Raw genomic sequence first — 14,017 nt, forward strand, 5'->3', positions numbered from 1 at the left:
GTAGTTGAAGTGGCCCATCAAATGTGTCATTGTATGTGTGTATTTGAGATACATCTGTATCTCTACATCCAGAACTAGAAATATAACAGCATCTTCAAATTAAAGCTCTAAGTATTTATAGATACATTGAGGTGAACGGAGTGCTGGCAGATGCTGAATCTGTTGAAGTAAAAGGTAAAAACAAAGTACTTAAAGGATCATTTTAAAATTATAATAACTTTATGTTCAAAATAGCTACATATAGTTTGAAGTATTAGGGATTAAATATTTTGCATGGTTTTACCATTAGTGTGTTAATTGAAGAATTACATGGTTCTTTTGTAATGTGGTTGAAAGCTCCGGGAAAGCTAGTAAGAGGACCCTTTGTTAAACCACTAACAAAGTCAAGAATTATTCTCCATTAACTTTGGTGCTCATCTGTCAAGGACACAGGCCGATGTTAAAAGCACTTTGGGTGGATTTCTAGCTCCCACGTTAACAAATTCATCTCCATGACAACTGACCAAACTCAAGCCACTGATGATGGGCTGTGTGATGAGGTTAAAAGTAGTTAAACAGTAGTCATTCACTAGTCTCAAAGACACTCAAAGCTCATTTGGGTAAAAGTTTACTCAGTCACAAAATGTTTCACAGTTAAAAAATATGATCTACAATCTTCCACAAACATGACGAATGAAAATAGGATACAATATAATACAACATCTCATGTATGTGAGCGATTGTCCGGGTTTGGTTTGGGTTTGCGTCTGATCACTGAATTGATCCAGTCCACATAGTTCACCACTTTTGTGTAAACACCAGGTTTTCCTGAGCGGCCGCAGCCCTCTCCCCAGCTGATGATCCCATACAGGAAGCTGACATCATTCCTCGCGCAAGCCAGAGGGCCCCCAGAGTCGCCCTGGGGAAACACACAAGTAGATTCGGTCCACACATGTAAACATGCATGCACAGATCAAAGCCAAGGCACACAAACAGCTGAGTCACGCGCTTGAAACCCAATATATTGCTATAAACTGCGCTCTGCCCATGGGGTAAATAAATAACTGTGACATTTAATTTAAGAGGAAGGAGCTTATATATTTTACACAGCAGGCTGAGTGGGCAGTCTGGCACAGCAGACATCTCTGCAGACTTCAGACCCTCGCTAACTTCCCCCGGTACTTCACTCAGGGGAATCCCTGCTGCCATCTTAAGTGCCACTCCATTACTCCGATACCTCGAGTCAACTTTCAGATATCGACCGGTCCGGAGGTGGGAGGGGGGTGGGGTCGGCAACCATGTCGGCTCCGGAGCACTTCATGATCAGCTCTAATTTCCATTACTCCAGAGCAATAAGACTAAAAGTAAATCTTCTCAAATTGAAACTCAACCTGGGCTTGTTTTATGGTAAGTGTTTGCTGAGTGGAGCTTCATGCATCACTAGATTAAAACAGGGTCCACCACACAAATAAATTATTACATAAAGATCATTTTTACTATATATTTACACCCATTCATGTTGCATAGCTATGGCAAACAACTGGAAAGAGACAGAAGTAACAGACACATCTGACTTTGTGCTCGATTAAAAAGCTGTTAAATAGCAATGCACTCATCCCAGTAACATCAGGCTAAATTAACTTGCTAATAGTTGCTAACTCTGAGTCATGATATTTTGCACTTTGTATTTTCGTACGTTATTTCCTCTTAATATGTCCATGAAAATCAAAACAATTCAGCGGAGGAAGATGAAGATGCCAGACTGTAGTACTGAGCTGTCCTAATTCATCAAGACAGCGCATTTACAGTTGATCCCAAATTAGAAATAAGCTTTTATTTGGTTTATTCTGCTTGGACATATCTTGGCAGTCTTTGATTTAATAATTTGACTGTCAAAGTGCTTTCCTACCTGGCAGGCGTCGACGCAGCCGTTGAGCCCTGCGCAAATCATGTCAGCGGTGACATGGTTGCCGTAAACGTCTGGCTTCCTGCAAGTGTCATGAGGAATCAGCCTCACTCCAGCCTCCTGCAGACTAGAGTACCCCTCCGCCTCTGTCAAGTGAAGCACAAGTAACTCATTACATTACAAGAAAGTGAACAGGGCCATGTCCAGGCTTTGGGTGGGGGGGGCGGGTAAAATCTGACGTGTCGCTAACTGAACAAGCTTAACTAGTTAATTAGGTAACATGGGATATAGCTGACGCATCTGAACTGACACTTGATCAAAATGATGTTTAATAACAATGTAAAATGGGGAGATTTTAACATATATTTCACAAAATAATATAGTTTACCTCAAAACTTTTATGTCAGTAATGACCAAACAGTGTCAGTTACATAATCACACATTTCCCTCTGAAACACATATTTCTGTATATATGCATTTATAAATAGTGCTTATATCTGAAAAGGATTTGGAGGTTGTGTTACAGCTTGTGATGCTACAGTGACTTCCTGTTTACACAGGTAGTTGTTTTCGATTAGACGCCACTACAGATGTTTTCTAGCAACCGATTTACCGATTTAACCGACTTCACTAGCGAAGACATTTATGTTTTAATGGTGCAATGCAATTTCCTAAATCAATAGTTTGAAATAAGGTAATAATTTCTAAGAATCTTAGAACTTTACACACAAGCTCAGCCATGGCTTTGCAAAAGCACTTTTTCTAAACACTTAAATACACTGACGACAACGAAGACAACACTTGTCAAAGTGAAGCTAACGTGCAAACAAACACGGGCTCCGCTCTGACAGTTTAATGTATGGTATGGTGTCGTACCACCCATGCCAAATAAGCTGTCTGTGATCTGTTCCAGTGTATGAGTGGAGATAGCTGTTATCGTGATGACACTGAAATGACACAGCGCTGCCATGATTTCCTCATCACTCACTCTCATGCATGTGTCCCCAGCCGCTAATAGTACAGCAGTACTCATCAGGGAACGTCATGCTTTTGTCTGGGAGACAGATGGGTCTGATGAACTGGGTTTTCTTCACACACTTGCCGTCCTGCTTCTTCAGTTTGATCAGAACTGGCGAACAGAAACACAACATTAGGAGACGGGCAAAGAGACGACGAAAAGTGCCGTTAAAATGATCAAACAAGTGGTAGACTTGGAGACTCCGCTGAAACTGCCACACCCGACAGTCAGTCAGTGTGTGTGTGTGTGTTTGTGTGTGTGTTCATGTGGGGGAGCAGAGGGACACAGCTGCTCAGTGACGCACAGCTGTGCGCGCACACTGGGGTCTTAAGTGAGTTTGTGTGTTTCTGAATGGGGACAGGAGGTCTTCTAGTTTATGTGAGTCACTGGTGTGTGTGTGTGCATTTAATGATTACCAATGTCATGAAGTGTTGGATTAAACACGGAGAACTGTTTTGGAAAGATGTACTTCTCCACTCCGAACGTCTTGGTGTCGGGACTGGTGATGTTGAAGGTCTGCTGGCCGAGCACCACGCGAAGCTGCGACATCAGAGGGCTGAGGGATGACACACCGTTATCAGTCTATCATCCTGCAAAGTGTGCACTCATAACACTCTGCATACTATCTGTTCACCATTTTAGTTCAGGGCAAAAGTTACCTCAACAACTACAGTCTGATTCTCCTTGAAATTTGCTGAGGAGGATCCCCAGAGGATGAATCCCAGGACGCCACAACCTTTACTTTAGCACCACTATTAATCTAATATTTCCATATTTGCACAAGAAATATTCAAATCGAACGGGCAGAATTCCATGAAAGTTATCTAGAGTAAAGCTTTATGCTCCCCAGAGGATGAACCTTTTCCATTTTAGACCAGATTTAATGATGTCTTGGCTTTTATCACCACTGCTGGTAAGACTCTAATAATAACTAAATCTCCGGTATGTTGTTCATTATGTTCATCACTTTTGTGCTGTGGGGCGTGATGAACACTGTGGACTCCTGTTCTGCTTTAATTAGTTTCATCAAATCCCAGCTGACGCTAAAAACAGCTTCGCAGAGACAGTATGTTTTAAAGGAGGCCTGGCAGAGATCATGTACTGCATCCTTTACAAACAGAAGATAAAAAAGCTGGTGAACTGTTCCATACACCGCTAGTGATGTCCAATTCAATGACTTGATACTTTAGCTTAAGACCTTTGAACTTGATTGACGGTTTGTTGACACCAAGAGGGAAATGTAAGCAGCATCTGTGCATGAGATGTTTTTAGGTTTTCCTCGAACTGGATGCTTGTCTAAATATAGTCTGTTCATAAAGCTGTGATAGTGACGGTTTGGAGTCTTCAAATCATATGCCCTTTGAGTCGTGACCCCTCGTTCAGCTGCAGCAGTCTAAAAACAGTTAAGAGGAAAGAAAAATACTGATCTTTGCACTTTGAATGAATGAATGTTTTCTGAGGGATGTTTTTTTTCTGCTCTTTCAGTCTTTCTCAGGCCCCCAAGGACACATACGAAAATAGATCCTTCACATTTTGTTAGAAAAATAATATCAGTGTGTCGACTCCTAAGGACAACGAAACATTTGCCTTTTCTGCATTTATCCGCTGCGGCTGAGATGCATCCATGACATACTTGCGGAAGAAGCAGTGAGCCGCAGAGACGACCCAGCAAGACGAGATCAGGGTGCCGGCGCAGAAGTCCAACTGTCCGATGTAAACGGCTGCCATCCAGGGGTGAGTACCTGGCAGAGCTGAGTTCCCGCCCATTATCCGCCCCCTGGGGACGGACATCCTCTTCTTGTGCTTTGTCCCACACACAGGCGTTTTGGGGGGTTTGGGTTTTTTAGTGTCGGGAAGGACACTAAATGGGATAATCCTTCGAGAAGAAGCTGCGTGAGGAAAGGAGTTAAAGTGCCCAATTACTTCAGACTTGATAGCTTAATTGCTACTGCAGTATTAACTTCTAACAAGCGCTACAACTAAAGCAAACTAAACCGCTACAAACTGCTCTAACAGCTAGAATATTTTGCTAACACACTTCCTAGATACCTCTTCTGGATATTTTCGATTTTGCCGCAGGCTGTTTCTCCCCTGCAAGAGGAAAGAAAGCTGTTCCACAGAATGATAATTTAAGGGCAACAGAGCAAAGCCATAAACTCACTAGAAAGCATATGTTGAGGAGGGCACAGCGCTTGTGGCTTCAGTGCATACCCCTGGCATCATGACAGGCATCCAACTGTGCCAAACCCCACACACCACATAAACATTTGGCTCCACCTGACATGACATGCTGATTTCAGCGTGACTCATGCCTTATTTCCCCTTATCTCCTCTAGCCCATGTTTTTTGTTAACAGCTCTGCCACTAAACCAGGGCTGAATTCAACTTTTTAGAGCAGCGTGACTCAGCAGTGATGAGCTGAAAGCTCCCCGCGCTTTTGGTTTTCATCACAAACACTGGATTCCTAATTAAAAGTGGAGTTTGAGTTGTTTTTGAAGTGTTGCCGACTGTATCACGTAATCGGGGCTGAGGGAATGAAGATAGTGAATGATGCACGATGTCTTTTCATACGCTGCAATATTGAGATCAGTGTTCAAATAGGGGTCTACAGCGAGGACAGCTGAATGAATATTCCATTCATGATAAGGTAATATGGCCAGGGCCAATAATTACAATAGAAAAAACAGAGATAGTAATGTCGGTGGCATTCATTTATAATCATGATGAATTGATGAAAGTAAAATCCAGGTGCTTTAACACCCTGTGATTTCTAACCTGGCCTGAGAGAATGTTTCGACACATTTTAGCCCAAAATTCCCACTGATGACCAGAAGACTACTAAACTCCTGTGCTCCGCTTACTCACACACAGACATCACACAGGAGGGGACGTCACAGTACTCCCAGGAGATGGCGCCGTCATTTAGTGTGTAGCACCATGGCATCTTGTCCCCATCTGGGTTTCTGTGCACACAGAAACACGGCGGACAGAGTGTGTGTGGGTGTGGCACCGCTGTTTTTACCACCACACATGACTCAGTGCAGTACAGAAGCTAAATGGCCCACATCACTTTTTCTTTTTTTTTTTTAAATATGGAGGCTGAAAATTCTTGAAACCTATCACTTTCTCGTACATGTTGTTTTAATAATTAGGAAGGTTTCATTGACGTTAGTGCTGCAATATGCAACTTTTCTGCCAAGAAACCAACAATAAATGGCCACGATTCCTCGGAGTCTGAGTCTTTCAGACAGCCTGAGCTCATGTGTTTGTGCCTAAATCTCTGTGTTTGCTTAAAGTGGGCTTTTCTTTGATGTTTAGGACATTGTGCAGCACATACCATTTGCTGTGGGCTTGTCGTATGGTTGCTGGGTAGTCATAGCAACAACAACAACTGAGGAAAGCAGTAGGAAAAGGAAGAGGAGTGAATGTGGAAAATCAGACCTGTCAGACTTGTGCTTCTTTAATGCTCGTGGTGGTTTTCACGGTGGCTGTTTGCCTCCGAGTCGTCTGAGGGCTCACTCGATTGACAAGTGTTGTCACATGAACTTGACAGATAAGGGGTAAGGCTAGCAGACTGCTTCGCTTGCTCAAGGTGAAAAGTTGGATATTGCAGCTTCAAAGTAGAATTTAAGGGCAAAGTCGAAGGAAATCTGACCTCCCAGATGAGCCAGTTGGCACTGCACTGCAGCAAGCGCAATAGTAACACAAAATCTATTAAAAGTAACTTATTTGTCGTGATGCAACCAGACATCTATAGCAGGAGCTTATCAGCAGCGTGAATCAACACACACACACCTGCAGAAGGCGTGATCCCCGAGGCCCTTGAGGGGCGAAGCAACCACCGTGCCCACATGGAGCTCGTCAAACAGCAGGTCCGAGTCCCACGGCAGGCACCGGGCGCCGGACACAGTGGTGCCCACCACCCCTCGGTAACCCGTGCCCCTGCTGTTATAACACTCTGTCTCCGGCTCTGCACACACATGCATACGCACAAACCACAAGCAGAAAACACAACAAAGCAAACACACGTTTTAGTCGTGTCTCCATTCCGCAGTGTTACGCAGGTATGTAAACAACACAAAGGCAATCTGACGACCTCCGGGTGCAGATGTGTATCTGTGTGGCGGCAGATGTCTTTCCTTCATGCTGGAATTGGTCAGAACAAGCCTTAAAAAAAAACCCTCTCAGGATGCATTAATGGCAACAGTCACAACCACTGAGTACAAGTTTTGCAGCTTGTTCATGTCTTCACCTGCCATTAATCAAGCCATTATCACCACACACACACGCACGCACGCACGCACGCACGCGCATGCACTGTATGAACACACACAGGAGGGCACGCATAAAGAATATCACTGTCACTGAAGTCCTGCTTTCACTCACCAAAGCTACAGTGTGGTCCGCTGTAGCCGTGTCTGCAGTTGCACGCTTCCTTGCCAGTGGCTGTGATCAGTCGACACGTGCCGTCATTCTGACAAGGGTTCGAGCGGCACACTGGACACACAGAGGCAAACCCAGGTCACACCTTAACACCATCCACACATACTGTATGTTTCCACAATAACCCTCCTCTTTCTGTTTTACAAAGTGTTTATACCTGCAATAAATGATTTAGTTTGTCCATCATTTGTAAGCAGCAGAAACAAGCTGTGAACATGAATCGATTGCTGGATGTGTAAATAAGCAACTGTGCGTCAATGTTGCATCTTCAGCATGTTGTGCTGCCCACACGTGGCAAGACCAATCAATTAATGCAGCTCAAACAAAGTAAGTCTCACCGCTGAAATGTGCCATTTTAATTTCTTCACCAATTGCACAAAAGCACAGGCCCCGAATATTCCCTTACGGTCTATTGCAACATCTGTGATATGTGCCAGAAATTAGTGGTGCCACATCTGCACTGGGGTCCTCAGAACATTTTAGTTTGAACGAGTCAAAAGATGAAATTGATATCAGTGCCAAATGACAACAGAGTCTAATTGCATTTGGGAGCCAAGTCAAAGAGCATTCAGGTGCATTTAGCCAAAGGGAGGGACCTTTTTCCATGACCTCTGCAAGGTGAGCCCCTACAATCAAGACAAAAAACAGTTTCGGCTCAGGGAGCATGAAACCTCCTCGTGCCTCTCTCCCCTTTGTGTCAGGGAATTTGTTAAATGCCCACGAACATCCCCGTGTTGAGATGAAAGCACCTTATGGACCCATGGGGTGTGTCCTAAAACACCATTCCTGACTCACAGTGAGTCATATAATCTGCCTTTTCTTCCACTGGCAAGGTTACTCTCTTAACTATGGAGCTGTGATCAAAGGAAAACAGCATTTCTCCCGGCTGGGAGGAGACCTGATACTTTTTTTTTTTGCTTGATAAGAACAAAACAGCTTGTGAAATCAAAACACCTAAAGAAGTCTTTCCCCTTGAGACTTTAAAGTATTCAAAATGCACGGTGCATGCAGCAAATTAAGCTAATTCTTAGGAACTACAGGTAGAGTACAGAAGTTCACTTTACTGACAATCAGTCAAGCAGTTTGTGGAAGTGCACAGTGTTTAAGTTATTGTAAATACGTCCTTTCTGAGGTGTAACTCTCATCATCCTAACAAAAGCAGACCACAGTGCAAAAACAAGACAAGAGTTGAAGCAGAACAGCAACACCTGAAAGTGAATCTTACTTGTGTAGCGAACTCTTTCACACTTGATTTCCCCTGCCACACATGTGCACTGCTCCACGTTACGGAGGTGGATTCGTCCCCAAGACTCTCCGGTGTCATAGTAGCGCAGGTGTGCGGTTTCATAGCACTTTTCTGAAAAGCAGACACGGCACATGAAAGGCAGCGGGTTGAAATGTAAGAGGAGACTGAGGGGCTCAATGGGGCGTGCAGAGCCAAGTTTGATGGCTGAGCTGTGCAGGGTGCGTTCAGTGTGGCTCATCTGTGTGATGCCTTTTCTGCTGTGTTTGTTGGATTGTTTTGGGGAGGGAGGAATTCAAATGAGTGAAACATTCTATCAAATGGCTCATGACAGATTTTTTCCATTACTTTGACCTCTCTGAAACGAAAGGTGAAGCTAAGAGGGGGAAGGGTTGGAGAGTGAAGCTTCATTCTTGATCTTTGGAGTTTGGCAAAAAAGATTTCAAATGAAAAGACTTTTTTTTTTTTTTTTTGCAACTCATCCTTTTGCAAAGCATGCCACATGAAATTGATTTTCAAAATAAGATATATACCTGTAGGCACTTCTCATCATTTACTTATCAGCCTTTTCCTAAGCTTTCAAACACACCTTACTGTCCTCATCAGCAAATGGAGTATGCTCAGTTGTCATGGAACTGGTCCAGTTGACCAAAGTATAGAATAGGACTCTGGACACGTGATAACAGGTGGTCACATATTGTCTCCATTCACTGATGAAGACCTCGAGAAATGGTTGAAAGTGCTGGGAAAAAGACACTTAGACCGTAGCCAGTTCTACCTTATGTAAAGATTATTTTGTCAGCCTACTGTTCCAGATGGCAAGAGTGACTCTCTTTCATGCTCATTTTATTATTATTATTATATCAAAAAATAAAGTTAATGGAGTGACATCCAATGTAAATCAGCCGTTGTCCTCGTTTCCTTCTGTTTCTGTTTCAACATCATGAATGTGATGATAAAGTTGACGTCTTTTCAAGGAAGGCTGAGACCTTTGTTTCCTTTTTGTCAGGTGATTGACAGTAGGCAGCCTAATGGACACAATGATATGAAAGTGCAAAATAACACTGGTAAAAAGGGAATCTGCCAAAACCAAATTAGAATATCTAATGTTTAATGTATAAGATTCCTTTCTCTTTCACTCTTTGGAACTTGTTTTAATACTGTACCAAAACTGAATGGAGGACGCACATAAAAAACAGTGGTATTATACTTGAATTTCATAATACAATAACAATAAGTCTACCTACTCTTCTCACAGAGTCTCCCAGTGAACCTCAGAGAACAGGAGCACTCAAACGAGCGTCTGTGTGGGATCGGCGTGCAGACGCCTCCGTTCTGACATGGATTCACCAGACACGGATCTATGATTCTGCGCGACGTGTGGATGAAAACTGAAACACACCAGTAAGGGAAAAACATAGTTAGGGGATGAATAAAAGTAAAATAGAGCATTTCTGATGGTACGATACTGTGAACTAACCTTCTGGCAGAGATTTCTCTAGCGCACAGAAGCCCCACTGTCGGTCCCGATCAAAATTATGTGTGACGGAGCACCTGCAACAGGCGAGACAGGTATATAATACAGTCACCAGCAAGTCAGCCGGATTACAAACAGATGAAGCATGAACAATCAAATTGGGGTGCGGCAATATGACAAATATGTCTCAACAGCTACAGACATTCATGTGTTCGTCAGGCTGAACTGTAACCACTCTGATGACCCCCTGACGTTTCATCATCAGATCAAAGATTTACGATAAATGAAAGTGTTAGCATGTCAACACACCAAACTACAATGGTTACCATGGTAAACATTACCCATTATACATCAGTAGATCAACATTGTTCACGTGTTGGCATTTAGCTCTTTTATTCTTATAGATAGACGGACTATTGTGACGTAATATTACTTATACCATGATAGAGGAATTTAGCCCCCACCCTAAATGAAATCTTTTAAACCTACGAGCACCAAAAAGCTGCTCGAACTCTCTCTCTCTGATGGAAATGGAAATCTCTCTAAACTATAACCAACTGACACTCATTAACTCTGTCAATCTTCCACCACTTTAACCAAAGTAACCTCAGCAGACGTGTGCTTTGCTCACCGTGTCTGCAGCGCATAAATGGAAAAACCTATCTCATGAGCACATCCCAGAAAAAACACAAAGGGTCACATTGCAGTAACTTTATGTGTAGGTGTACCAGAGATGTTGGGCCATATATAATTACATTCACGTTGCTCCAACTTGCTGGCCCCCACCCTTCTTGTCTCAACTCCAAGGAGTGATGACTGGGAAGCCCTTCAGCGAGTCTGTTGTTTTGTTTTGTTTTTTTTCCAAAGTAAAGATTTAATGAAAACATTTTGTTGCTGTGTCACAATCTGGAGCAATAAATGATGATTTAACTGTGGCAGCTGTTAGTTCGCCCCTGGGGCAAACAGCATGAAACAGTGAATGCATTATAAACAGCTACAGTCACAGTTTAAGGGGTATTTTCTACATTGTCTGATGCCACCTCCAGAAGGCAGGTTACTGCAGGTTGCAATAACACGATATTATGATATTCATGGGCACACAGATCATTACAAGGCCCACCGACGATTCTGCAATGAGCGATTTGTCAAAGCCAATTAGCTCATTACCGCATTCAAAATTGCATCATGTTTCCTGATGAAACAGTTGCATAAATCCCTCATCACTGCCAGCTGTAATTATATGCGACTACACAAACCAATTACACACCGCATCAGTGTCCCTGCAGCAAGTCACTGCAATTACTGCAACGTATGGATGGAAAAAAAAACAAACAGGTTTTATTCATTTTGAGGACAAGTCATACAAAAGCGTGTGACGTAACACCAGCCGTCTGTGTGAGAGTGACGTAGACAAGGTGTGTGTGTGTGTGTGAGAACAAAACCGAATATGACAAGGCACACAAGTGTCTAATGCAAGTGTGTGGTAATTCTGTGTGATTACACGCACATTAGTGATTGCTTGGGTAACCAAAACAGGAGATCCGGACTGGGTAATGAGGACTCACCATGGTCTTGAGGACAGGATGGTGATGCAGTGATGATGAATCCTTCCACCCTGACGAAAGGGGAATTTACATTCTTTGCCGGTTGTAGTAAGGACTGGCAACAGATCAAAATGCAATTTGTTAGTGACTTTAACTGGACACAAACAGCACAAAACACACACAAAAAAAAGTGAAATCAGAAACCGTCTGAAAAAACATTTGTGCAGCTTCCCCCTGTGCCTCACACACAAAGACTCCTTTGACTTTGTCCAGAATCTGATCAGAGGACAGTAAATCCCTGAGCCTCTCCTCTGACAGCTAAATCATGTTGCTACAAGGCAGGTTACAGATCTATACAAGCACTAGCTCTCACATGCTTTAGATTTATGTTGCACCAACAACTTATATCAGCACATCTCACAGTTCAATGTGCATCCCCCTTTGCCTCTAAATTAAACACAGGAGTGAGGTAAAAACCTACCTTTCCGACTCTCCCTGTATGGCTCTTTGGAGATGGCTGTTTCATACCCAGGAGCTAATATGCGCTGCAATCGGTTAGACACAAGTTAACGCACTTTTTATTACTTTTTACGCGCACAAATGGTTCAAAAAGAGACGCACATGGGGTGAGCAGGATGGGTTCAAACTTACCGATCGTGCAGTGAGAACACAAGGTAGAAAAAGTAACATTATGAATGCCATCACTCAAGTCTGTAGGTCCGGAGCAGCTTATGTCCAGAGCTCGGAAGAGGGTCTGTGTGCCTGTCACGTTATATCTGTCAGGTTCCGAGTCCTCAGTCTGCTTTTGGTCATGGGAAACGTGGGAAACCCTGCAAGTATTATCCTGTCCCTCACAATTTCAAGCTGTGTTGAGCAAACCCGTTGCGTCATTAGGCTTGTCTATCTCTGAGGCATCCCAAACACATCCCGGACGGTGCTCCCTCAACACCTTCTCTCTGCAGACGCCCACGGTGCAGCGTTGCAACTTAACCGCAAAGAGAGGGGGGGGGACAGACCGAAGCTGTCCAGGGGCCGCCGGGCCGGGACCTGTGCTGCAGGATCCCTCCGTCACAGCCCCAGGGACCGTGTTACTTCAACACGTTAGTCCTATGGGGCGTTACTGTTAGCCTGGATGTTTTACACTTGTTTAGTTAATGAAGAAGTCTGAATAAATAATACCTACCTTGACAGGTGCTGACGGTTATTGAGTTTATTTCTTGACCCGGACACTTTTTGCTAAAACTCTACTAGTTTAATGATGGTGTAATATTTTCAGGCACTTTAATGGTCTTAATGTAAGCTAACGAAATTGCTAGCTATTAACGGTTTAGCATGGCAACGTTAAGCTAACGCTCGGTATTAAAAGTAACAAAAGTTAGCTAACATTAACCAAGGCATTTATTATAGTAGAAACATTAGGCCACAACACACACGATAGCATAAATGAGAATTAAGGTCATACAAACACAATTAAGGATTTTAACTTAAAAACCAACCTTATTAGTCTCTTTAGCCTAACGCTAATGTTAGCTAAACTAAGCTAGCTCCAGACTGAATTGTTTGCCCTCAACGATTTTCGTGAAGTTCAGTGATTTTGAAGTCCAAACAAATGGCACTTCTGTCTAGCTATCTAGTTTATACTCAATCAATTATAGAGTTTAGAGCCCTATTTCGTTAAACCAGTATTTTAGCACGCTTAGCGCTTAAGGGGGTCATCCATATGTTCCCACACTTAAGATAGCTTAATTGATGCTAGGCTAGTACCTAAACAGGTTCAACACGCATTCCGCCATCTTGAACGTGACTTTTGACCAGAATTTAATGGTTCCTGTATGTCTTAAAACTTAATATTGTCTTTACTAGGATTAAATTCAAAAGTTAAGACAGTAACTTTGTTTCAAATCAAATGTATAGTAATAGTAATATAACCCTCTTAAGTTTCTCTGCTGTGTTTTGTGATTTATTGCTGCAGAAAGAGGCTGAACTGGTGAAAGTGTGCGGACCTTTCAAAATAAGAGCCCCATCATACACAGTGCCAAGTTGGCTGCAGTGAGAACTGGCAGAGAACAGGAGGGTGGAAGCATTGTAGACATCTAAACATTCACAGGTGGGTCACTGAGTTATATCTCTGGTTTGTGAGATGAGATGAATCTGGGGGGTGTATCAGGGATCTGGAAGGAATTACTCTTTTAATTAATAACTCAGTGATTGCAGTATCTTTGAAATAAGGGAAGTATGAAAGTGAGGAGCCCAACCAGCCACTTATGGGCCTCTTGTGTTGTCAGCATTCCAGCAGTGACATGCTCTGTCAAGACAAACTCCCCAGTGCCATAATCTAACCTCTAATTTTCACCAGCTGTAATAATCGCCCTCCAGATGCTGAGCTAAAAATACAAAGAGGAGGCTG

General features: G+C 43.0%; 1 protein-coding gene across 1 annotated transcript; it reads right to left on the reverse strand.

The window, feature by feature from the left end:
• Positions 1-603: 603 nt before the first annotated feature.
• LOC139222880 (hepatocyte growth factor activator) lies at positions 604-12,522 on the reverse strand. The gene is made up of 14 exons (XM_070854775.1): positions 12,262-12,522; positions 12,092-12,155; positions 11,632-11,725; positions 10,070-10,143; positions 9,837-9,980; positions 8,572-8,703; positions 7,290-7,400; positions 6,699-6,873; positions 5,769-5,866; positions 4,537-4,792; positions 3,320-3,459; positions 2,874-3,014; positions 1,889-2,031; positions 604-898 (listed from the first exon to the last, which is right to left on the reverse strand). The coding sequence occupies exons 1-14, from the start codon at positions 12,310-12,312 to the stop codon at positions 704-706; spliced, it is 1,818 nt and encodes a 605-aa protein (XP_070710876.1). The 5' UTR covers positions 12,313-12,522; the 3' UTR covers positions 604-703.
• Positions 12,523-14,017: the final 1,495 nt, after the last annotated feature.

The sequence above is a fragment of the Pempheris klunzingeri genome, chromosome 23 (genome assembly GCF_042242105.1).
Source record: "Pempheris klunzingeri isolate RE-2024b chromosome 23, fPemKlu1.hap1, whole genome shotgun sequence".
NCBI classification, from domain to species: Eukaryota; Metazoa; Chordata; class Actinopteri; order Acropomatiformes; family Pempheridae; genus Pempheris; species Pempheris klunzingeri.

Excerpts from the sequence above, each read along its gene's own strand:
- LOC139222880 (XM_070854775.1), bottom strand. The coding sequence starts at position 12,312 with ATGGCATTCATAATGTTACTTTTTCTACCTTGTGTTCTCACTGCACGA. Across the intron at positions 9,981-10,069 it reads AGAGAAATCTCTGCCAGAAG|TTTTCATCCACACGTCGCGC; the intron begins GTTAGTTCACAG and ends GGTGTGTTTCAG. Across the intron at positions 2,032-2,873 it reads CTGGGGACACATGCATGAGA|AGGCGGAGGGGTACTCTAGT; the intron begins GTGAGTGATGAG and ends TTCACTTGACAG.